The sequence below is a fragment of the Fusarium falciforme genome, chromosome 7 (genome assembly GCF_026873545.1).
Source record: "Fusarium falciforme chromosome 7, complete sequence".
Taxonomy (NCBI): domain Eukaryota; kingdom Fungi; phylum Ascomycota; class Sordariomycetes; order Hypocreales; family Nectriaceae; genus Fusarium; species Fusarium falciforme.
Window position 1 is genome coordinate 554,390 of NC_070550.1, and position 23,291 is coordinate 577,680.

At 44.2% G+C, this 23,291-nt stretch overlaps 8 protein-coding genes across 8 annotated transcripts; 3 read left to right on the forward strand and 5 right to left on the reverse strand.

Moving 5' to 3' along the window:
* Positions 1–5,317: 5,317 nt before the first annotated feature.
* NCS54_00883700 (Hypothetical protein) lies at positions 5,318–6,769 on the forward strand (the record flags this gene model as incomplete). Its single annotated transcript, XM_053154205.1, has 3 exons — positions 5,318–5,321; positions 5,430–6,457; positions 6,509–6,769. The coding sequence occupies 3 exons, from the start codon at positions 5,318–5,320 to the stop codon at positions 6,767–6,769; spliced, it is 1,293 nt and encodes a 430-aa protein (XP_053010180.1).
* A 47-nt stretch (positions 6,770–6,816) lies between these two features.
* On the reverse strand, positions 6,817–8,815 carry NCS54_00883800 (Zn(2)-C6 fungal-type domain-containing protein; the record flags this gene model as incomplete). Its single annotated transcript, XM_053154206.1, has 6 exons — positions 8,619–8,815; positions 8,117–8,555; positions 7,998–8,052; positions 7,651–7,939; positions 7,080–7,592; positions 6,817–7,033 (listed from the first exon to the last, which is right to left on the reverse strand). The coding sequence occupies exons 1-6, from the start codon at positions 8,792–8,794 to the stop codon at positions 6,817–6,819; spliced, it is 1,689 nt and encodes a 562-aa protein (XP_053010181.1). The 5' UTR covers positions 8,795–8,815.
* Positions 8,816–9,067: 252 nt separating this feature from the next.
* NCS54_00883900 (Guanine deaminase) lies at positions 9,068–10,414 on the forward strand (the record flags this gene model as incomplete). The annotated part of the gene is made up of 1 exon (XM_053154207.1): positions 9,068–10,414. One exon carries the CDS (start codon positions 9,068–9,070, stop codon positions 10,412–10,414), a length of 1,347 nt encoding a protein of 448 aa, XP_053010182.1.
* Positions 10,415–12,290: 1,876 nt separating this feature from the next.
* On the forward strand, positions 12,291–14,120 carry NCS54_00884000 (MFS domain-containing protein; the record flags this gene model as incomplete). The annotated part of the gene is made up of 6 exons (XM_053154208.1): positions 12,291–12,445; positions 12,524–13,241; positions 13,282–13,297; positions 13,363–13,665; positions 13,850–13,872; positions 13,938–14,120. The coding sequence occupies 6 exons, from the start codon at positions 12,291–12,293 to the stop codon at positions 14,118–14,120; spliced, it is 1,398 nt and encodes a 465-aa protein (XP_053010183.1).
* A 625-nt stretch (positions 14,121–14,745) lies between these two features.
* On the reverse strand, positions 14,746–17,093 carry NCS54_00884100 (Fungal-trans domain-containing protein; the record flags this gene model as incomplete). The annotated part of the gene is made up of 3 exons (XM_053154209.1): positions 14,746–15,451; positions 15,496–15,513; positions 15,660–17,093. The coding sequence occupies 3 exons, from the start codon at positions 17,091–17,093 to the stop codon at positions 15,383–15,385; spliced, it is 1,521 nt and encodes a 506-aa protein (XP_053010184.1). The 3' UTR covers positions 14,746–15,382.
* Positions 17,094–17,523: 430 nt separating this feature from the next.
* NCS54_00884200 (Zn(2)-C6 fungal-type domain-containing protein) lies at positions 17,524–18,502 on the reverse strand (the record flags this gene model as incomplete). Its single annotated transcript, XM_053154210.1, has 4 exons — positions 17,524–18,166; positions 18,227–18,289; positions 18,344–18,357; positions 18,416–18,502. 4 exons carry the CDS (start codon positions 18,500–18,502, stop codon positions 17,524–17,526), a joined length of 807 nt encoding a protein of 268 aa, XP_053010185.1.
* A 906-nt stretch (positions 18,503–19,408) lies between these two features.
* On the reverse strand, positions 19,409–20,655 carry NCS54_00884300 (Malate dehydrogenase; the record flags this gene model as incomplete). Its single annotated transcript, XM_053154211.1, has 6 exons — positions 19,409–19,673; positions 19,730–19,814; positions 19,864–20,217; positions 20,269–20,301; positions 20,350–20,515; positions 20,587–20,655. The coding sequence occupies 6 exons, from the start codon at positions 20,653–20,655 to the stop codon at positions 19,409–19,411; spliced, it is 972 nt and encodes a 323-aa protein (XP_053010186.1).
* A 613-nt stretch (positions 20,656–21,268) lies between these two features.
* Positions 21,269–22,315, reverse strand: NCS54_00884400 (Hypothetical protein; the record flags this gene model as incomplete). The annotated part of the gene is made up of 2 exons (XM_053154212.1): positions 21,269–22,072; positions 22,127–22,315. 2 exons carry the CDS (start codon positions 22,313–22,315, stop codon positions 21,269–21,271), a joined length of 993 nt encoding a protein of 330 aa, XP_053010187.1.
* Positions 22,316–23,291: the final 976 nt, after the last annotated feature.

A 23,291-nucleotide genomic window follows, 5' to 3' on the forward strand; every position in this document is an offset into this window, starting at 1 on the left:
TTTTTAATCTAAATAAGGTTATAGGCTCCTTTAAGGTTAAGCCTTATAAAATATTTTATTTTAAATAATTAATCCTTTAGCTTACTAATAAGAGGTAATAATATATAATCCTTAATTATAATAATATTAAGTATCTTAAAGTTAATATAAAAATAAAGCTTTTTATTTTTTTTTAAGATAAATATAATAAGGTATTTAATAAATAACTTACTTTTCTTAATATATTCTTTTTATAATATTTCTTTAATATATTCCTTTAATATTAGTAATTATATTATATTAAGTAAATAGAGTTTATTAAAGCTAGGTTATTTCTTATTAATAAATTTAATTTCTAAATTATAATATATATATAATAATAGGCTTATCTTAAGTTTTTTTATAAAGAGTTTCTTATAAATCTAATATTAAAGTAAAATATTTTTAAGTTATTTATTTTTTAATATTTTCTTAATTTATTTAAGGTTCTTTTTTAATTAATAAAATTATTATATAATATATATAATTATTTATTAGTTTTATTATTTTTATTTATTATAGTATTTATATTATGTTTCTTTAGGTAAAGAGGTATCTTATATTTACCTTTACCTAATTTCTCTAGCGTCTTTAGTAGAAGTTTAAGATCTTATATTATTTTCTAAGTTATTATTTATTATAAAAGGTATTTCCTTATTAAAGGAAAATACTTAGCTAATCCTTTAATTAAAATATAGGTTAAATTAATATAACTATAGGTACTTAAGTATTAGGTTATAGCCTTCTATAGGTATAATATTAAATAAGATTCCTTAATTTTTTTCTTTAATAAAAACTTTAAGGTAATTAATCTTATTATTAATAACTTTATTATTATAATTAAATTATTTTTCTTTAAGGTTAATTATTATATAAGGCTTTGCCTTATACCTTTATAGTAGCTTAAGCTAGTTTGCTATTCTTAGGTTAAATAAATTCTATTTAGCTCTATTATCTATTAAAATATATAGCTATTTTCCCTTAACTTATATTAGTATTTTAAAATATCTTAGGTTAATACCTTCTTTTATAATATATAAGGCCTTTCATAGTATTATTAGCTATTCTTCTACCTATAGCCCTTTTATAGGTAGGTTTCCTAGTTTTTTAATAATATATAGCTAATATAATTATATTTATAGTTATTATTATTATATACTTTATAGTTATGCATATTATCTTAGCTATATAGCTAGTCCTAGTATTATTATTCTTATTTTTATCTTAGGTCTTTTTTATCTTTTAACTAGGTTATTAATTACTAGTTTTTTAGTTCTTTTTATTCCTCTTAGCTAACTTGCTTTTATTAATCTTTAACCTTATAAATAGTTTATTTATATTTCTAGGTAGCTCTATATAGTTTTTCCTTATACTTAGTATATATAATATTAATAGTATTATATTAATAGAATACCTAGTATTTTTTTATTTTATACTATATATAAGGTTTATTATTAGGTTATACTAATAAGGTAATAAAGAAATAGTCTTATTTTTATTTCTCCTCTTAATATTTTTTATACTAGTAGTATTAATAAGATATCTATAAGATACTAGGATATTCCCTATATATTAGGTATATCTATATATTATCTTATAGGTTAAAAGGTATTTCTTAGTATTATAGGTTTTTAATTAGTTCTTTATAATAGGCTTTAATATAGATTTTTTATTTATATATAATATTTATATATTCTTATATTATCTAGATATACCTTTCTTATAGGCTATTCTAGTATTAGTTATTATTTTTATTATATAGCTATAAGTAGTTTTCTTTTATTTATAGTTTTTTATTACTTTTTTAATGCTTTTATTATTAAGAGTATTTTTTATATAGTTCTTTTTATAGTTTCTAAGTATCTTATTTAAACTTAGTTTAATTTATATTATTATTACTTACTTTAGTAGTCTAGTTATTATATAGTAATTTATTATATTAGTCTACTTTTTTCTATTTATAGATTTTATTATATTCTTATAATACCTTAACCTAGTATTAGGGGCATAAGGTATAATTATATTATATAAGATTATCCTATTTATAGTCTCTTTAGTAGATTATAATAGGTATTAAAACTTATTTCTTTCTTTTATATCTTATAACCTACTTCTTATAAGAGAAGCCTTTTATAGTAACTTCCTAGAAGTTAGTTTATTTATTTATTATTAGGGGTACTTATTATTTTTACCTTATTAGTATTATTTCTTTTTTTTATTTAAGTTTCTTAGTTACTATAATAATAACCCTTTTACTATTTATTATATCTAGTATAGGGTTTCTTTACTTTATTAATTCTAAGAATAATTATTACTATATATCTTAGGTTTTCTTTAATGATTTCCTTATTTATTTTACTTAATTATAAGCTACTTTAATATTTAGTTTTTATTTATACTTATCTTTATTTTTTTTTATTAATATATTATAACTACTTTATGATATTATAATAAGTTTAATTATTTAAATTATAATCTAAGGTTTTTTATCTTCTTATTAGACTTATTATGCTATATTTATATATTTTTTACCTTTTAAGAGGGATTATTATTAATTTAGTTAATAATATCTCTCCTTAATATCTTACTATCTCTTATAATAAACCTTCTTAATATAGTTTATTTTATAATAATATTAGCATTCTAGGCTATAATAATCCTATTTGTCCTTTTATATAGCTCTATGTACTATAAGGCTAGCTTTAATGCTATAAGAGGTATTATTACTTCTTTTTTTACCTTAATTAATATTAAACCATAGGTTATTAGCCTTATTGCTATTAAACTTAGGGTTTTATAGTTTCTTTTATAAGAATTACTAGTTATTAATCTTTATTGCCTTGCTAATATAATTAATAAGGTTATTAGGTTGATTTTCCTTATAAAGTTTTACTTAGACCTTTTTTTTAAGTTTATTAAAAAAAAAGATATTAGGGGTTTTTAGTCTTAGTTAAGCTTTAAGGCAAGTTAGAGATATTTTATTTTATATTCTAAGGCTAAGTAGGTTTATCTAAGTATCTTAATTTCTCTTTTAGCTTATACCTTTTTATTAATTATCTTAAATACTTATTAGAGTATAGCCTTAAAGGTCTTAAAGCTAGAATAGAGGTTAATAGTCTTAGGTAAGAGTTTAATAAATAAGGTAATAAGATATTCCTTTATAATAAGTTTAAATTAGGCTATGGTATACTTAGTAAGTTATCTTATAATATATTAGACCTTACTAAATACTAGGTTAAACTATATTAGGTAATAGGTTATAAAAGCTTATAGCTATATAAAAAAAGTAAATAGCTTATAAGTAGTTTTATTAAATTTCTCTAAGAGGTCTAGCTTTAAGACTTTTCTTATATCTTTGCCCCTTATAGTAGTAATTACTATATTATTAACTTCTTAGATACTATTTATATATTAGGTATTTTATATTTATTATATTTTACTTATTTTCTTAATTAGGTTATATATACTATTTATTTTAGCGCTTATAATAGTAATCTAAGCCTAAAGCTATTTAATTTCCTTATTATTAGAGCTATTTATATTATTTATATTTTTATCTTAGTTAATTAGGGCTAATATAGTAGGTAGGTGGTTAATAAGTAGGACCTATTAGTAATTATTTATAGGAGTTACCTAGGTAATTATTATATTTAATATTATTTAAGGTAATATAAGTATTCTATTAAATAAGAGCTATTAATATATAATAATTATATATATTCCTAAGGGATAAATTAGTTATACTAGGTTTATATTAATAGATAAAGTAATTATGCTATACTTAAATAATAAGGGGTATTATATCTAGTAATATACTTAAAGGTATTAAATATAACTAAGTTATATTAATAGCTAAGGTAGCTATTATAAAAGAAAATATAAATAAATATATTATATATACTTATAGTTAATCTTTAGACTAATATTCTCTTAGTTTAATCTAAGGTAAGACTAATATTTTTAGTATTTAGTCCTTAGACTAATACGAGTAACCTTTGGTCCCTTTAGTCCTTGCTTAGTTAGAGTGTTTCTACTATGCTTCTCTGCCTGGCCTATGTTATAGCCGTGATACCTAGCTTAATAGATTAGATTATAATTATTAAGTATATCTTAGCTATAAGGAAAGTATTAATATTATTAATTATTTATAAAAAATAAATAATTTAATAATCTTAGTTTCTTAAAGACTTTTATTTCCTTAATTTCTTAAAGGATTAAGACTTTATATATAATTAAAAGGGCTAGATTAATAATTATATTATAACTCTATAGCTTAAGAAGATTTTTATCTCTTAAATAAAGCTAATAAAAAAGAGAAATAAAAGATTATTTATTATTAATAGCTATAATAATTATATTATTAATAAATTTATATTTAAGTATTTCTAAAATAATATATATATCTTATATCTTATCTTATATTTTTTTTATATTCTTTAGCCTCTTAACCTTATTATTTTTAATCCCCTTAAGTAATATTATTATTATTTTATATCCTTACTTTCCTTAATCTAAGTATATATACCTATTAATAAATATATATTCTTATAATATTATTATAAGGTAAAGAAAATAAGGATAATATCTAAAAATATCCTTATAGGTTAAAAGGCTTTTAGACTTTAGCTAATATTAATTATAAAGCCCTTAATAAACCTTATAATAATATTATTATTAGAGACCTTAAAAATATTATAAAAAAAGGCCTATTTATTATCTTTTTATCTTTTTAAGACCCCTATATTATTATAAGAGCTTTAGGCTTTACTTAAATATATTTCTTTAATATTAAAGCTTAATAATATAATATAACTCTTTATAAGGAAAATTAGTAAAAATATAAACTATAAAAATATTATATTAATAAGTTAAGAAAAAGAATTATTACTCTTTAGGCATAAAAAGGAGAAAATAAAACCTAAAAAAAAAAAAAAAGCTTTCTTTTAATCTTAATATATACTTTATAAAGGTTCTTAATATTAATAAGGCCTATTAGGAGATATTAAAGCTTTTAAAGCTAAGAGAGATATTAAAAAAAGTTAGGAAGTAAAAAAAAGTAGATCTATTTTATAAGTAGCAATTAGAGATTACGGGGATGCTAGATTTAGTCTTCTTATAATATTATTATATTATTAAAATTAAGGTTATTTATAATACTTAAAATGAGTGATGTTTGTGATGATGCGCGGTTTCTGGGGGCGCGCGGTTTCTGGGGGGTGGGGCTTACTTTACCTTGTACAGCCTCTCCACGTAACATAAGATCTCGGGTATTTTAGGCCGCTGATACCAGTCCTTGGGCATGAGTCAAGACTAAACCGACTCTATTTGCTCCAGGACCATACTCAGTTTGAGTTACAAGCGCAAGCCCGTCAGTCATTCCCGCTTCTATTCGAGAGGGCCCGCATGGGCAGAGTACACCAGCGGAGACGCCGCATCAGTCAAGGACCCAGAGTTCTTGGCTATCAAAAAGGCCATCATCGCAGAATACGGCGCCGAAACCCTCCGCAAGAGCTGGATCAAGGTGTGCAAGCAGCTCGAGGCCATCACCGATGAGATTGCAGACAAGGGAAATACAATCATTCCTACGTTTGAGACCTCCCAAGTCCTCGATGATGGCTTCACGGCTGTTCATGAGCAGGAAATCAAGCGAATTGGCGCTTTTGTCTGCCGGGGCACCGTTCCAGCAACTGAGACGACATCCCTTTACAGCGACTTGAAGCAATACGTTGCAGACAACAAAGACTCCATCCAGGCTTGGCCGGCAGAAAGCCCATCGATGCTTATCCTATACAACTCTCCTACTCAGAATGCCCTACGTTCGCACCCGAACCACCTCAAGCTCCAGCGCAAGCTAAACGAACTATGGCACGACTCGACCAACGAGACATCCCCAGACCCTCTTGTGTACCTTGACGGCGTTCGTGACCGCGCTCCGGGACAACCATTTCTTGGCTTGGGCCCTCATATAGATGCCGGGAGTCTCTGCCGCTGGGCGGACCCGACCTATCGCAAAGTCTATGACAGCATCTTCTCCGGTAAACCAGACAACCACGACCCATATGACCTTGGCGTACGTAAAAACGCAGACCAAGAGCTCTACAAGGGCATGGCACACTCGACCGTCATACGCACGTTTCAGGGATGGACGGCTCTTACGCCCACAGCCCCGAGAGAGGGTACTATCATGGTGTACCCTAACATCAAGACTACCATTGCGTACGTGCTACTACGACCGTTCTTCACTCCGCCCCAAGATCTGGCGTACATCATGGACGCCGAGAAGTGGACGCCGAACGATTCGACTGGCTGGTTTCCTGGAACAACAAAGCCTGACAGTCAGCGACTTAGCCGGGCGTCGCATCCTCATCTTAGACTGGAGGAATGTATGGTGTACATGCCCCAAATAAACCCAGGCGATACCGTATGGTGGCATTGCGATGTATGTCTTTCTAATCCCCCCTTTCTACTTGCGTCGCTGATCCTTTACAAGATGTGTCATGCCGTAGATACCGAGCACCTAGGTCAAAACAACGCACCGGTCGCATTCATTGCCGCATGCCCTACGACCCCTGTGAACGAATTATACGTCAAGAGGCAACTGGCCGCTATTTTGGGAGGACGCCCGGCTCCAGACTATGCGGAGGGTAATGATGATCTAGATGAAACTGCAATGAAAGGATACGTTGGCCTGGGAGGACTCGGAGATGAGGCACGTCGAGCATTTGGCTTTCGCCTTCTGGGCACAGCGTAACGCTTAACTGGATTCTGTATATCCAATTTCATATTTCGTACCTCTACCTAGTCTAGACTACCGTCCGTGTGACTGCCTTGAACCATATTCTCTCGTAATATCCTGGCGGCATGGTAGGCCACCGCGCTGTGCTCCTTAATCTTTTCTAGTAATTCAACAGCGCCTTGTATCGTCTCGGTATACTCCTCGTCCTCGATACAAGAGCCGCTTCGGCATTCGGAGAGTAACGCTAGAGCAGATGCGAAGACGTGGTATGAAAGTGCCCTACTTAATCTTGAGCATTTGTTAGTCGATAGGATTGTAAACGTACCATTGCTTCCGCATTGATATAGGCTGATCCCAGTTACGGTTTATCCAAACGATGCTCATGGCTGATCTAACGCTGATTGTTCTCGCCCAGTCATACTGGCCTGGATATGAAAGCCACTGTTTCTGAAGCGTACAGTTAATTTGGAGGCGAAGATGCAACAACACGAGGGTGAGGTCGAAACGTTGCCACTTGATCCAAGGTTGCGCCAGTTCAAGCCGCCTTATCTCATCGTTTCCATCGGCGTCAGGCCGCAAATGTGCCGGCAGGGTATCTATGATCCCTGCTAGCTCTTCATCTGCCTTCCTAACAACTTGGGCCATCTCAGCCAAAGGCGCTGGATCAGACCGAATAGCCTGACGGAAGTAGCAGAAAATTGTGGATGTCCTCGCCATAAAGATGTGGTAGTGAACCGGGTGGGTGACGTTCTCCTCTTCGTCTGTGGATGTGGCTGACGGTAGTGGAACGTCAAAATCGGCATCATGAACCCTTGGTGGTCGATAAGACAGGGTTAACCTAATCATCTATCAGGAATTGGATAGAATGGAGGATATCTCAACGGTTGTAGGCTTACCAATCACATATAACAAGCGTCCACCACAGTCGATGTTGTCCTTCTGCGCTCAAGCATGATGAAGCCATCTCAGAATAGCCCTGGTCTAGGCCAATCCTTTGAGCAATGCGTATTGTAGAACTCCAAATATGTTCCCCTAGCTCCGAATCTCCTCTGTTGTTGAAGGAAATGCCCAGGATTGCTATAGCTTGGACAGAGCGTATGCTGGGTATCCGCATGAAGTCGGCCTTGTGCAGGCAAAATATGGCAGCGTGATACCAGTTCGCTGAGGCTTCTTGGTGATCGATGCCTACCGGCGGTGGAAGATGAGTTAGTAGACGTACGGATCTGGAGCTAGAGGTGCTCACCGTCTGGGAGTGGGAGGTTTTCCGCTTCAGCGTCATCCATCATCAGAAGCGCTGTCTGATAATCATTAGCTTCTCAACCTTGTAGCGTAAATCATATAGATAGACATAGGAGGTCTTACACTCAGAACGCTGAAATAGACTGCCATCCATGAAGCATCAGCTTTGTCGAGCGATAAATTCTCTTCCATGCTTCCCATAAACACGGTACACTCATTACTAAAGTTTGGATACTCGAGTGCATAGTGCATCCACGAGTTCCAGATCCTGTCGTAGGCAATCAGCCGGTCGCTACAAGCAGGGCTTGGGAGGATAATGTCGTTCCAGTGCAAAATGGTTGAACTGGCGCGTGTCTCCGGAGTCGTGGAAATACTCCGCCATACTTGTTCTTCGAGACCGTTACTGTATTGGTATTCTTTGATGCTTCCGAGGGTTACTGGCCTTGCGTTTCTCTGAAGAAGCTCTCCTCTCTCAGCTCTTAAGACACTAATCTCTCGACGTAATCGTTGATTCTCACGTCCTAGTTCCTCGTAGGTGGGCACATGAGGACCATCTTGCCACCTAGACGCAGGGAAATCAAAGGATTAGCCAAGCTCAACCACGTAATTGGCTTTGGCTACGTACATTGTCACCTCGCCGCGTATGATAACCATCTCCCTCATACAAGCGTCGGCTTGTCCCCGCTTGATACAGCGCGAGCATGGCACCGACTTGTCACACTTCACCTTGCGAGAGGCACACGACAAGCAGCTGCGGGGTGCACGCTGCGTCGTGCGGAGGGATATTCCGGTGCTGCTCATGACTGAGTTCTCTAAGATTAAGCAGTTAGTGGGCAAGGATACGTGAAGATAAACGACATCTAAAATCTGGGGTTCAATCCGGCCGAACTCACCCGAGGACGGTCGGTGATCTAATTGGGTGGGCAGATAAGACCGACTGCTCTTATCGATAGCCGCCGGCATCCGACGGAGGAAGCGTGGGCAGATACCGATCTCAAGGCCATCAATATAAGAGTGGAATATCCAGCTTTACTTCAAGTTAAAGCGCATTAACCTCCGCCTACGCCCTTCACAATGTCCTCAGCTCTCGTCTTCCAGGGGACAATCATTCACTCCCTCGATACCGAAAATCTAGAAATTTTGGAGAATGCGACACTCATAGTCCACGACGGTCGCATCACCGGCTTGTACAAGTGCACTGATGAGATACCACAAGATGCCATCCCTCCAGCAGCCAAGCTCCATAAGCTTCCATTTGGAGACTTTTTGATTCAGGGCTTCGTTGACATACACAACCATGCTCCTCAATGGCCGATGCGCGGTCTCGGCCAAGGTCTTCACATCCTGGATTGGCTCAACGACGTCACTTTTCCCTTTGAGGCACGCTTTGCCGATCATGACTACGCATCTAGCATGTATGAGCATACTGTTGAAGACTTTTTACGTCACGGAATCACTACGGCATCATACTATGGGTCGCGACATGCAGAAGCAACACGAATCCTGGCGAATATATGCCATAAAAAGGGCCAGCGCGCCTTGGTGGGGGAATGCAACATGGACAGGAATGCACCAGACTACATCTGTGAAGAGGATGCATCTGCATCCCTTCGTGAGACCGAAGAGTGCATCGGCCATATCCGAGCCTTGAATGGGAATGAGGATGCTCTAGTAACACCTGTTGTGACGCCCAGATTTGCCATCTGCTGCACACCTGAGCTACTCCAGGGTCTGGGCGATATGATTCGGGGCGACGATACCTTGGCAATGCAGACACATTTCAACGAAGCTCAACAGGAGATAGACGCAACCAAGGCGCTTTTCCCAGAGTTTGGCGGGAGCGAGGCGGACCTATACGAAAGCTACGGGTTGCTTAACCACAGAGCCATCCTAGCCCACTGTACCATTATGAACGACTACGAAAAGGAGCGGATCAAGGCGCTACAGTGCGGCGTCGCGCATTGCCCCATTGCTAACATGACGGTTGGAGGAGGCTTCATGGTCGCGCCGATAAGGGACTTTTTGCGCCGCGGCATCAAGATCGGTCTGGGGACGGATAGCGGCGGTGGATGGGCATCTCAGATGCTTGCTGTCATACGCCAGGCCATGATAGCATCAAATGCACAAGAGGTCTTGTCCAAGGGTGGGGATAAGGCACTATCACTAGACGAAGCATTCTACCTCGCGACAATGGGTGGTGCGAGGGTCCTCTGTCTAGAGGAAAGAATAGGCAGCCTTGAGGTTGGCAAGGAACTGGACGCTGTCTGGGTGACGACAACGATGGGACTGCAGTCGGCCATGGCCCCGCGAGATACCCAGGACTCACCGAGGAGGATGTTTGAGAAGTTTATTATGACGGGTGATGATCGGAATATGGCTCACGTGTATGTCAGAGGTCGGCGAGTAGCTGGAAGTAAGTAGAGCTGCTAGTATTATATAATGCCTGTCCTAGCTGCGCGAGAGATTTATTAGTAACTCCAATAGGTTTTTCATAAAAGCATACGCGAATAAATGAATGTAACAAATTTATTACACTTTAGTAAATCCTGCTAAAGCTGGGATTCTTCTCCTTAAATGTCTTCTCGCCAGACAATCCACTCGGATCCAGGGTGCAGGTGCCAATGCCCATCCTGAGACACAGGAGACCGCTTGGTAGTTACCTTTGGCACAAAGAACGGTCTTGATATTTCCTCTGTATGATAGGGAGTCGACCCGTACCTCACGCCCTTGGCCAGATCCCTATAAACACGTTATCAGTAGGGGAATAAGCCTATAGCAACCAACTGTAGCCACATCAATTTTTATCCAGGTCCCGGAGTATTCCCTTCCGGTCCTGGCCCTTGACCTCTTCATTCATGGGTTTCGAGTCTTGTGGCAGGGTCATATCGACACGCAGGGATGTCGCCAGTCACGACGGAAACAGCAGAAATGAGGCTGTTGCGTTTTTTCGTATAATTGAAGCGCGACCCTTGATGGGATAACTGAGTCAAAGGACAGAGGAATGAGGCGATGGCTGATATCGATGAGGTAATGCCCGCAGCCGACACTTCATAGGTAATTCATCATAATGAGGATAGCCTCTGCCCAGGCCGTGAAAGCCATGGATGAAGAAGGTGACGGTGGAAAAGAGAGTGGGGGGTTGGCTAATGATCTATATGATTTTCGGTTATCAACCAGGCATGCGTATGCGTCTCAAGCATTCATACAATAATAACTCCGAATAGTCACACAGTCCATCCATGAGTCATTAAAGTGACCTCTGTCACGCTTCCCACTCACATGCATCGCATCGGTCTGACCATGTCGCTTCCCAGGCATGTCGACGGAGCAACATGGTACGGGCGTGGTCCGGGAGAGTCGTACCGAGACAAGAAGCGTGCAGCTCGGTTCGGACGCTGGGAGGCATCCATCGATGATCTACATACCACTTACGAGTGGTCACAGGAGAACGGAAACCGGAGCGATGTGCGTTGGGTCAAGTTGCGGGCAAGCTCTGGCCGAGGACCAGCGCTAGAGGCGCGCATGGAGCGCCCCTTCAACTTCTCGCTTCGCAAGTATGCGACCGGGGATTTGGACCAAGTGAAGCACCCGCACGAACTGACGGAGCTAGACGAGACGATCCTGAATCTGGACGCCGCCCATCACGGCGTGGGGAGTGGGAGCTGCGGACCGCTGGCCTTTGAGGGTGACAGGCTGCGGCCAGAGAGCTTTGACTTTACGGTTGGACTGAGAGCAACCAAGGAAGGTAGCGGTTAGCCAGAGGGAAGCTAGATATCCATTGCAGATTAGACGTCAACTCGATGAGGGTCCTCTGAATCTAGTGAGGCCCTTCTGTCCCATGCCATGCAAACCCAGTGCTGAATTCAGCCAAGCCCGCCGGCATACAGGGTCCAAGGATATTTAATGTTATTTACTGTAAAAACGCGTGATTTATTTTCACTCCTGTTTATCATCAGGGCCTTAATCCCATTCTCTAATAGCCCCGGGGCCCGGGCCGGCACCGCCCCGAAGGCCGACGGGATCAGGTGCCTTGCGGGGGATCTGGGGTAGGTGGGTCACCTCCGCATTGTCAGGATTCAGAGGTGTGGTGAAGCTACACGAGCCGGATGGTAGACTATGGTTGGGCTGGACTTGGACGGAACCGGCTGTACGTGTACTTATATAAGGTGAGATTGCTTCGACAAGACTTTGAGTCCGCTTCGCAAGGAAGGATATTCTCTATCCCCTCTGCTACTCATATACCTCGGTGTTTTGTTTGTGGCCCATTATCTCCTGCTGATTCATCAACAACACCAACATGGCCGACTCAAGGTTCCCAGACAACCAACGCTTGGAGGGTGAGAAGCTTGGTTCCAAAGTCGAGGACCGCCAGATCGAGTCCGTCCACAACGAGATCCAGAGAGTCAACATCCAGGAGGTCCAAGGCCGGCCTCCGCCTTTCTTGTCATCATCGTCATCCAAAGCCTAAGTATACCACAATATCTTCTCCGTCCTACAGAGTAGACAAGCTAACATATATCTGCTCACAAGTGTGGCTGCCTTTGCCATCGATGGCAACATCATCGGCGGCATGTCCGCCCTACCAGCCTTCCGGGAGCACTTCAACGTCAGCACCAGCGGTAGCGCCATTGCCCTCGTCTTCGCCACCATGTCCATCGGCAACATCGTCGCCAGCTTGTTCCAGTGGCTCTCTGATCTGATCGGCCGCCGCGGCGTCACCTTCATTGGCAACATCATCCTCGTCATCAGCTGTATCCTCCAGGCCGTCGCCCTGAACCGTGCTGTCATGATCGTGGGCCATGTCTTCGGCAGGGTCGGGTGCTCGCTGAGCGCCACTGTAGATCCTCTTTATATGAGTGAGGTGGCCCCCTCGGTTCATCGAGGCCTTGCTGTTGGTCTGTACTGCTCCTGCTACAGCATCGGGTCCATCGTCATCGCTTGCGTCCTGCTTGGCGGCTCCTACATGGAAGGGAACTGGACGTGGAGGATGCCTATGCTCTTCCAGCTGGCGCCTCCCGTCATTGTTTCCATCCTGGTATATCCTTGTACCCCTGAGAGCCCCAGATACCTCATCTACAAGAGCAAGGTTAATGAGGCTGAGCAGGTTATTGCCAAGTATCACACCGATAGTGGCCTCGTTAGTGACCCTATCGTCGCGGCAGAGATCTCTCAGATTCAAGCCTCCATCGACTCTGTCGACTCGACACCCCTGAGACTTTACGACACTGTGGAGCAAGAAGAGCGCCCGGTACCGCCTCAAAGTCATCTTCATGTATGCATTCTTCCAGCAGTGCAGCGGAACTTGTGAGTTCGGTCTATCTCTACTTCTGCTCTAAGCCTCCTAAAAGCTAACCGACAACCAACCTCAGCAATGCTGGCTTACTACCTGCTCGGCATCTTGTCCCTCGTCCGAATCACAAACACCCAGCAGCAGCTGGGCATTAACGTCGGAATGAGCGTCGCGTCTTGGCTCTCCACGCTTGTCGGCCCCGTGATCGTCAACCGCGTTAGGCGTCGATTCCTTCTCATGGCCACAATGGGTGTGTTCATATTCTTCCTGTCCATGATGAGCTTGACGGGCGGGCTGTTTGACAATGGTATCGCCATGAAAGCCATGGGCATCCTGACCATCACCTGGATCTGCCTCTTCCAGATATCCAACGGCCTCTTGTGTAAGTCTTGACGAAAACTAACCTCATGAGGGAGCTATTGTTCTGATGTAGCCGATAGGAAACGCCCTACACAATATTTACCCCAACGAGGTCCTCCACTACAGTCAGAGAGCAAAGGACATGGGCATGTACAGTTTCTTTCAAAACTGCTTTGGTCTTGTCATGACATATGGAATGGGTGAAGCTCTTGCCAAGATCGAATGGGAGGTGATTTCATCTCCCAACCTTTCATAACTCTCTCATGACAGCTAACGGGGTTTGGCCTCTTGCAGATCTACTTCATCTTCATTGGGATCGACAGTGTCTGCCTGTATCTCACTTGGCGCTACTTCGCCGAGTTTCAGCATCTCTCCCTCGAGGAGATCGACCACATTTTCGAGACTCCTGGCGTCCACCCCGTCAAGATCTCCAAAGCCTTGCACCCGAAGAGTATGAAGGCCAACAACAATGCCTAGCTGAGGAAAAGTCAAGGTGGGAAGTGAACATGTCGGAATGTTGAGCGGACTCTTGAGTCCATATCGGTCATTTTGCTCGTCTTGGGAAAATCTCAAGGAAACGCTCGCTATGTGGTGTGGAGGAAATATGAGTATACGACAAACTAGGCACTGCAATAGTAAATTTCATGCAACAAGATTGAGCAATTCACCTTTTGGCCTAGCCGCCTAGTCAACTTTGTACCGCTTATGTACTGGAAGGTTGTTTTGAAATTATAGTAGAGTATAAGTCGTAGTATTAAGACTCAAAAGTGGCATAACTTTAGGCGTCTCATCCATCATGTGTCTTTCCGCAGGTGGTGTAACAATCCTCAGTTGATTCTGTGCCATCCGTCGTAGCACCAGATTGCCGTTATGATGGCTTCGCATCACCAACCCACTAATCTCGTTCCCATTCCCGGACTGCCTGCTTCCGGGCGCAATAGGAGCATATATTCCGCCATAGAGTCCCGGAAATGTGAGATCCGAGAATGGCTCCAAGTGCCGGCGTTTTGTGTTTGCGTTAACAGCGTCATCGTAGTGTCCGAGTTAGCGCTCCAAGGGCATTTCAATTCGGAAACAAGAGTAACTAAAAAAAAAAAAAGTATTATATATGCTTAGACATTTCCGCATCATTAACCATATCAATCAGAGACCCCCACGTAGCTCCATCAAACATATCAAACATCATATCTGCCCCGTCAAACTGGCTTAAATTCTGATCAAAGTTCTGGCGCCTGTCTGGGAAAGTCGTGGGGATGGGTGCATGATAGGGCCCCAAGACCCGTTCATTATTTGGCATGCTTAAATCCGGGAGGGATGTGAATGTGTCGAATTGAAAGGAGTCGTATAGACCTGTGGCTGACTGGTAGTCGTTTAGATCGTGGTTTGGCGTGTCTGGGTTGCAGTAGTCGTTTCTTGGGAAGTTGTCGTGCCGAGTATCAGGGCCGTTTCGTAGGCTTGACCTTGGGTGAGGGCTGTACGCTGTTAATGGATTACGAGCGTTTGATGATCCTCTAAGAGCTCTGGATGGAATTTGTGGTGAGGGTTGAGCTTCAGAGCGGAGACGCGTTCTGGGACTATCTCTGGCACGTCGTTTTGTTGAACCAGGTCCACTGCTCGAAGGCCGACCACTATGAGTAGGTCTACCTGAGTAACCGTATTCAACGTCTCCTTCTGGTCGAAAGCGTTTCCGCTCTCTGGTCTTTACCTCAATGCTCCTCAATAACATGGACAAGACCTCTTTACAATCCTTTGCCATGCGCCAGCGATGGGTCATAGTAGTCAAGAGACCCAAGGCGGACGATATCCCACTTCGAGAGTCAGCTAGATAGGAATAATAAAGAGAAATACATACGACATGGCCTTGGCTGGACTGTATGACTGGAGCCAAGTGGCAAGAGCCAAAATGAGGCCACTCATCCAGACAGCCGTCATATACCCGGGCCAGAATAAAGGTCCCCCAAGGTCCGAGTACTTCCCAGTTGTCTCGATGATACTGTTCGCGGCTCCGATGCATACCTGCAAGCCGGCCCTGAATTCGGCGCTCGAGGGATTGAGGGATAGTGTAGGCCTGTTGAGAAGGAGGACGCAGTAATGATACGAAACAAAAGGGAAGACTGTAGGTTCTGGTGTAAGCTCTGGATTTTCCTGTTTGGTCCTTGAATCGAGGCGTGGTTGAGTCAAACTGTTTCCCCATGCTGACACGTCTGCTTTGAGGAAGAGGACAGTCTGATCGTCGGCTCTTCTATCGGGTATCGACTTGTGGAATATCTCGAGTAACCTTCCCACTAGCTGGGAGTACCGCACGTGGTTTTCCAAAACGGACTGGGTTTCTCGGCGGTGCTGGAGAATGGCCACTGTTCTCCTCGATGGCCCGCTTGGAGTCTCAGTTGGGTTCTGTCCTAGGTCTGCACTCTCCTCAGGCGAGGGATCTCTGCTCTGGGTTCGCAGTCGTGGAGATGCTAGACGTCTGTCGGGGTGGTTGGCCGGCAGGTGAAGAATCAGATTATCCGCTGCAGCAGCACTTGACGGTGAAAGCGCTGACTGCGCAACGGGTTCATGCAAGTCTCGATGACCGGGCACACAAACATCGATATCAGAATCCTGTATCCCATTCGGATGCCCCAGGGACTGGCTCAGAAACCGGTCAACCACGTAAAAGCTCCAGAAGATGCGTTTCCGCATATCTCGGTCCTCAGGGGACAAGTGCCAGTACCGGAACGGACAGCGGTGCATGCCCGTCTGAAATATGGATCTTGAGATTAGCCCACCGACGGATGACGCGTGCCGGAGGGACATTGTGGATATGAAGTAGACCTGGGCGGCAAGCAGGGCTTGGATGGAAGGGATGTCGCACCGGAGAGCGAGGAGGCCTAGCGTGGGGAGGAGATCAGAAGCCGAGCGGATGGAGATGGAGGATAGGTCAGGGATATTGTCACTCTCAAGGCGAGCGATGTTGAAGATGCATTTGAAGGTGACGAGACGGCTGAGAGGTGTGGTAGATGTGTCGCGATAGAGGGCGTCTAGCTGGGAGAGGCATTCTGGTCCATGGAGGAAAGGGACGAGGGGATGCCAGATGCGGAAATATGACAAGACTAATTGCCTGGCTATGGAATAGTCAGGCAATTTGCTCAAATCAAAGGATGGGCTTGCAGTTGCTGGTTGGCGTTGATCGTTCGTCTGGGTAATGCCGGCTTCGCCTGATGCTCCAGCCTCCAGCCCCATGTTGCGACCGGCCTGCTCATCCCCGCCAACGATGCAGTCCTCTGGTGACGGGTCATTGAGCAGCCGTTCTCCATTTTCGCTGGCGTGCTGCCTCTCTTCTGATTCTGCATCCGGGGTGGTGGCGAATGCCCTGCGGACGGTGTTGATGAAGTAGACGCCTGAGGAGCTGCCAACGTATTGGCTGTCGCCGTTCTTGAGGGCTCGGAGGCTTCCAATCTCGGGAGTCATTGCGGGTGGCCGCGGAGGGGATTGGCCGTTGAGTTTTCAATGTCTTTGGGGCTATGAGAATTGAAGATTGAGATGAGAGGACGGTAGTTGAAAAGTGTGGGGAACGGGTCCGGGCGGCTCCGGGGCCGGCCGGGTATATGCGGTCGCTCATTGCCATATGGGTGAAAAAGCCATGTACAAAAATGACAGGAGCTTTCTCGCACATGGTCCTTTGGCAGTTTTATATGGGCCTACAGTAGTGATATCACAAGGTACAGCCGGTGATCGGAGGGATCCTGGCTGAGATCCGTGTCGAAACTGAATTATCATGATGACTGAATTCATTAGAGTATCGACTGACAATGAATTAGAAACAAGAAGCATCATTGCGGATTAATCGTCTTTGACGTAAACATACAAGATCCATCCCACTCGTGTCTCATGGTCCCCTTTACCATAGGTAGGCGCTCTCATACCCTCCAACGTCTCTGGAATTTTGATATCCAGTACTCCGTGTTGGTGTTTCCTCTAGATGATTCATTTGAGACTGGCTTGTCCCTGCTTCCTGATGTTTTGACAAGGCAGATTCTGCCCTCGAGCTTTCACCGACTCTGACATCACAATCATCTTGCTGCGCGACAGACAGCCGGGGAGCGATCGGAGACTCAACACCAGGGCTCAGCTCATTAGACCTAAATTCTGAGGTATCTGCATCTTGAAGCGTAGTCTTTCCATGCTCACTGGCGACGTTCGTATCTATCAACGCATGGTCAATGGCCTCATATTGCCTGGATGGCGTCTCATTCGCAGCAGTCGACATCCGATCGGCCCACCAGCGTCTGGCATCTTCAGCCGAGTTGAGGGGGTAGTTGCTCCAATATACGGGCCCAGCTTTTTCTTTCCGGGTCAGTCCATGTCTGTTTCCGGCATCAGAGGGCTCGTCGAGATTTGCACTTGGCTGCCTGTCTTGCTGTAGATGGTCGTAGGCAGACATGAGCTGTTCATCTGATACTTGCGACATCAGAGCGAGTAGAATGGCTTCAGTCTCGATCAAGCGCTTCTCAATAGTCGCGGTGTAATGTTTTGGAGGACCGCTATGGATCCATGATTAGCCAAATTCCATGGTGATTTCCATACCAGACGCTGCAGCCTACCGCTTCTGTGGCTGAGGCCATTGACATTGGACGTCGTTGATGCGGCATCGAACACACTGAGGGCTATGGAGATGAGCCAAAGGCATTCAAAGTCCACTGTAATGGCACAGGACGAACCGATCTCCACTGCACTGTACACTCTGTTTAGTGGCTCCTTCGCCAGCAATTTCGACATGCCAAAGCGCGTACCTTTTGCTTCCTGGACCTGCAGGCCTTGCACGCCCCGCTGGTTCGGATATGCTTCGGGCCCTGATTCTTCATAGGTCGTTCTGTCATTGTGGCTTCCGGCTGATCGTGCGAGCGTCTGTCGGGGTTGCGAACGGACAGATGAAGCGAAGGGAATGATGGAGCTCGGTCAAAAGTTCTGCCGCGGATGAAAGGGCTGACCTCGGCTCGGCCCCGCACCGCGATCTCGGCATAGGGTGGGTACAATTGGGCGGAGGTTTAAATGTCCGAAGAGTTTAAGGTAGGTTGGTAACAATCACGGAGCATGCAATCCCATAATATGATCCATTCTCTGCACGTTTTCTTGTCATGCTTACATACAGAGAGCCATCGCCACGGCGGAGGCCTCGAGTAGATAGGGAAGAACCCACAAGAAATAAACAACAGGAATACACTAGCCAGTATGTCGTTGCCGAAACTGATTGTACCTCTACCTCGGAGGCAAGCGGAAATGTTCTTGTTTGGGCTGGCGTAGTGAATAACCTTGACAATATCCTACAGCCACGATCCTCGTTAGACATGGCACTCATGTATACGAAGAGAATGATTGTGCGAATAGTGGTCGATCTTGATCCATTGCAATTGCTGTCTGTATCTGGCTAATGCAATAGTAGCATTAGGGTGTGTAGATGGAGCGAGTACGTCGTCTCTGCAGAAGAAAGGAGGTTATGTGTACTTTAGCACGACACGTCGTAGAGGTCACCTTAGGCCTTCACTGAACCTCAGCCATGACATGCATAACCTTTTCCCTGTACGGCATTCCCCTGTCATCCTATCTACTCTAACTTACCTAACCAACCAGCACAGGATTTCGACCTCACATTCGATTCTGACCTGAAAGGATAAAATCGCGAGCCGGCAGAGGTTATTTGGAACCATTTTCCGCCAAGCAGGGAAGGGTCCAATCTGGAATAATAGACCCCCGTACCTCAACATTAGGCCAGCTCATGGACTAGACTACACGAATTCTACACCCTTTCTCACGTTTCCTCTTAGTTCTTCCACCGCAATCTTCAGAAGGCCGGCCTCGTAGTCTGACAACGACCCAATTGGATAAACAGATGTGGCGCCGTTGGGCCCAAAGGTGACCGGAAGAGCAAAATAATCGACGCCAAGCTCACCAGCAATCGCCTCTCCTCCGGGAATACCAGGAAGATAAACATACGCAGGCTCTACTACCCCTGAATGGCCTTGAGAGGCCTTGATGATAGCCTGGGCGAAACTGTGTTTCCATTGTTAGTAATGAGTGGCATTTGTATCGAAATAGGAGGATCCCACCGGAACCCAGCGTAGGCCATACATGTCGTTGCAGACCCGGCGCCAGCTTTGGCCTTTACGATCTCATCGCCGCCAAATTGAACCCCTTGGCCGAGTGGTTAGCTATAGTCATTTTATCCCATGGTGATACTCACTGTATGTAATGGCCTCAATTTGTGTCTGGCTTAGTTCCACTGGAGGTTGAGATTGGCTAATCAAGGGGAGGATGGTTGCGCCGGAGTGGCCGCCCACTACCGGAACCTTGAGCTCCTGGGGGTTGATATTACGGAGGATATCCGTAACAAATTTTGATCCACGAACAACATCTAGTGTGGTTACGCCAAAGAGCCGGGTGGGATCAAAAGCGCGATGCTTTTTGAGCACCTCGGCTGCTATCGGAAGCGTGCTGTTGACCGGGTTGGTAATGATAGAAATGAAAGCCTTGGGGCAATAGCTTGCAGCCCCAGCCACGAGGTTGGCGATAATTCCGGCATTGGTTTTGAAGAGATCTAGTTTCTAGTTAGCCAGGTCAGAACATATTGGAGCGTGTTCCATCTCACCATCACGTGTCATGCCGGGTTTTCTCGCAATTCCTGTCCTGAATCAGCCTTCTAATTTTGAGTTGGTAAAGGAATAACTACCAGCTGAGATTATGACAAACTCGGCGCCCGTCAAGGCATGAAGGAGACCATCATTGTCTGGTAGATACCCCTTAACAGTCGAGGGGGTGTCAATGTGACTCAAGTCAGTCGCCACGCCAACTGCATGGACGACATCATACAGCCTCAAATCAGTGACGAGAGGAGACTAGGGAGAAGAACCCATTAGATTGCACTCTGTTGTGTGAAGGGGAGAGAGGTGAAGAAGGTAAAGCGTACAGATTTGAGCAGCAGGCTTAGCGGCTGTCCAATCTGTCCTGAGGCGCCCAGCACAGCGACCTTGACCATCTCGAACACAGAAAAGAAAAACGCGGAGAGAGTTGGCTGTTATTGTGTCGGGTTTATTGAGGTCACAGCTCAGAGCTTGCTCGACTCGTTCACCGTGGGCTGCCGAGCTTTATAAAACTGACATGGACAATTCTAAAACCGTCAGAAGCCGTGCTGCGCATGCATGCAACAGAATATCAAGGCCGGTATTTGAGACAGAGCCATTTGCTTGGTGGCGGGTGAATATTTGGCCGCAGCGGGAGATGAAGGAACTCTCCCGGCTCTACTACTTGGCCGCCGATTAACTGTTTGAGCGCCCCAGGTTCGGAAGATGAAATGAAGAGGCAGCTTCGTCTTCGTTGTTTAAAAGAATGGCAGAGCAGAGGACCCCCAGGGTTTCTCGACTCAACGAATCTCGATAAACAACCGAAAAACGGCACTGAAGTCATGCCCTGGGGCGTCCGCTGTCTTGAAGAAGTTGCCAAGGTTTTTCGTATCTCTCTATATTTCATAATGATTCCTAACATAGGGTCAGAGAACAAGTGTGAATTGGCGTGCGTCTTCCTGTGCGATATGGTTGCCTCATTCACATCAACTATTCCACATTAACGTCTAATCGCTATGATGATGAGCCCTAGGCCAATTGCTCAGGGACAATCGTCAGCAGCTCCTCCTCACACACTCCTCGCCTGGCGTTTTCCATAGCTAGAGACTCCATCTCGGTCAATGTCTCGACGGTGTGCGTACCCAAATGGGGTACCAATATCGCTCGGTCATTCTTGATTAACCGTTCATTGATTTCTGGTTCCTTTTCGTAAACATCAAGACCAACAGCGGCGATGCGGCCGTCTTCCAGCCCGGCCGCCATCGCTGCTTCGTCGATAATCGCCCCGCGGGCTGTATTCACGATGACCACGCCTGGCTTCATCTTGGCAATCTCGGTCTCACCGATCAAGTGATGAGTTGCGGCCGACAGCGGGATATGGATCGATATGATATCGCTCGTCCTCAGCAACTCGTCAAATGATACGTATGGACAGCCGGCAGCAAGGTCAGCTGACAGCGGTTTGCGGTTATGGTAGATAACCTTTAGACCGAATGGTGCCGCTCTATGCTTAACTGCCCGTCCGATCCGACCCATGCCAAGGATTCCCAATGTTTTCCCTTTGGGGTCATGGCCGACGTCGATCCCTTGCTTAAATTTGCCCTCCCTGAGTGATTTCAGAGACGGATTAAGTCGTCTAACGGCGCCCAGAAGGAGGAAGATCGTCAAGTCCGCAGTGGCGTCAGTGACGGGGTCCGGAGCATATGTGACGGTAATGTTGCGCTGAGTACAAGCATCTATATCAATTTGGTCGTATCCGGCACCGGTATGGCAGATATACTTGAGAGATGATGGAAGATGGTCAATGAGCTCCTTGTCGAAGTTTCCAGCAACCTGTCCCAAGATTATTTAGGTCTTGGCAACACACGGTAGATTCTTAGCTCTTACCGCTCCGCTGGCAGAAGTCCGATAGATGGCCCTGATGTCTCTATACCGACCCTTTAGGTCTGCAAAAAGCTCTGCCCGAGACTTGCTTGTCACCACCTCTGGTGCTGCAACGGCAGAGAGGGCCTCGTATGCGGCCAACGCATGGCGGACTGGGTTAAAGAAAAGAATGCGGGGTTTCAAAGGCGTCATGATTCGTGGTGTGCGTGTGCTTCCAGTATTCATTCAACCGACAGAGACGACTACACAGGCTGGGGAGGTCTTTTGTCGCTGATATTTGAGCTTGACCAACGGAGATGTCACTCGGACAGATGGCCGACATAAGTCACTGCGCAATGAAGGGATCCTCTCCATTGTCGGGTGAACTATCTCGCGATGCTGACGGGCTGCAAAATGACACGGGCCCGATGTTCGGGGAAAAGATCAGCCGCGACTTACGAGCGAATGCCTGCTCATTCGACCAAGACAGCGTCCCGAAAAATGATTTCTTGCTACCGCACGGACGCCTCAGATGAAACTTCTCTCCTATCTATCTTGCCTAAAAGATGACTTGCCTTCGCTCAACACACTAGCATTTTTTGTATCGCATCCACGCCCTTCTGGCGACCGCTCACGCGTGTTGATATCAGTGAGGTTGACTTGCTCCGGCGTTTGATGCCGCACGTCGCAGGCATCATCCTGGGTCCTCTAGTGTCATTGGAAGTCCGGCTGCGATGAGATCTGGACAGAGGGCCTCCTTGCACGGCTCAGGGGGGCCACAATTCCCCATGGGAAAGCTGCCAAGTGTATGCCAACCAACTTCCGTAGTGGTGTGTGAGGAGCTAGGCTTTTTGGTGTGAGCTAAATGATACTTGAGATGAAGATGAGAATGAGGTCGCAACGAACGAGCTAGACATGAGGAAAAGAGAGAGAATGACACTCGCTTGATTCGGGACGAATGGGGCGAAAAGCAGCGATGAATAATGCTTGCTTGAATGAATGCTGGGTTGAAGGAGCTCTCACTCTCTCGGAAAATACGGTATCTCTGTCCTCGCAGGAGATTCTCCCGGCTTCGCCTTGAAAGCCCAGCCAGAAGAACATACGTCGTCGAATCCCAACGAAGTCACTCTCCCCGGAGCTAGGTGCGAAGAAAAACATACGATTCGCGGGCTTGGTCGAAGCCTACGAC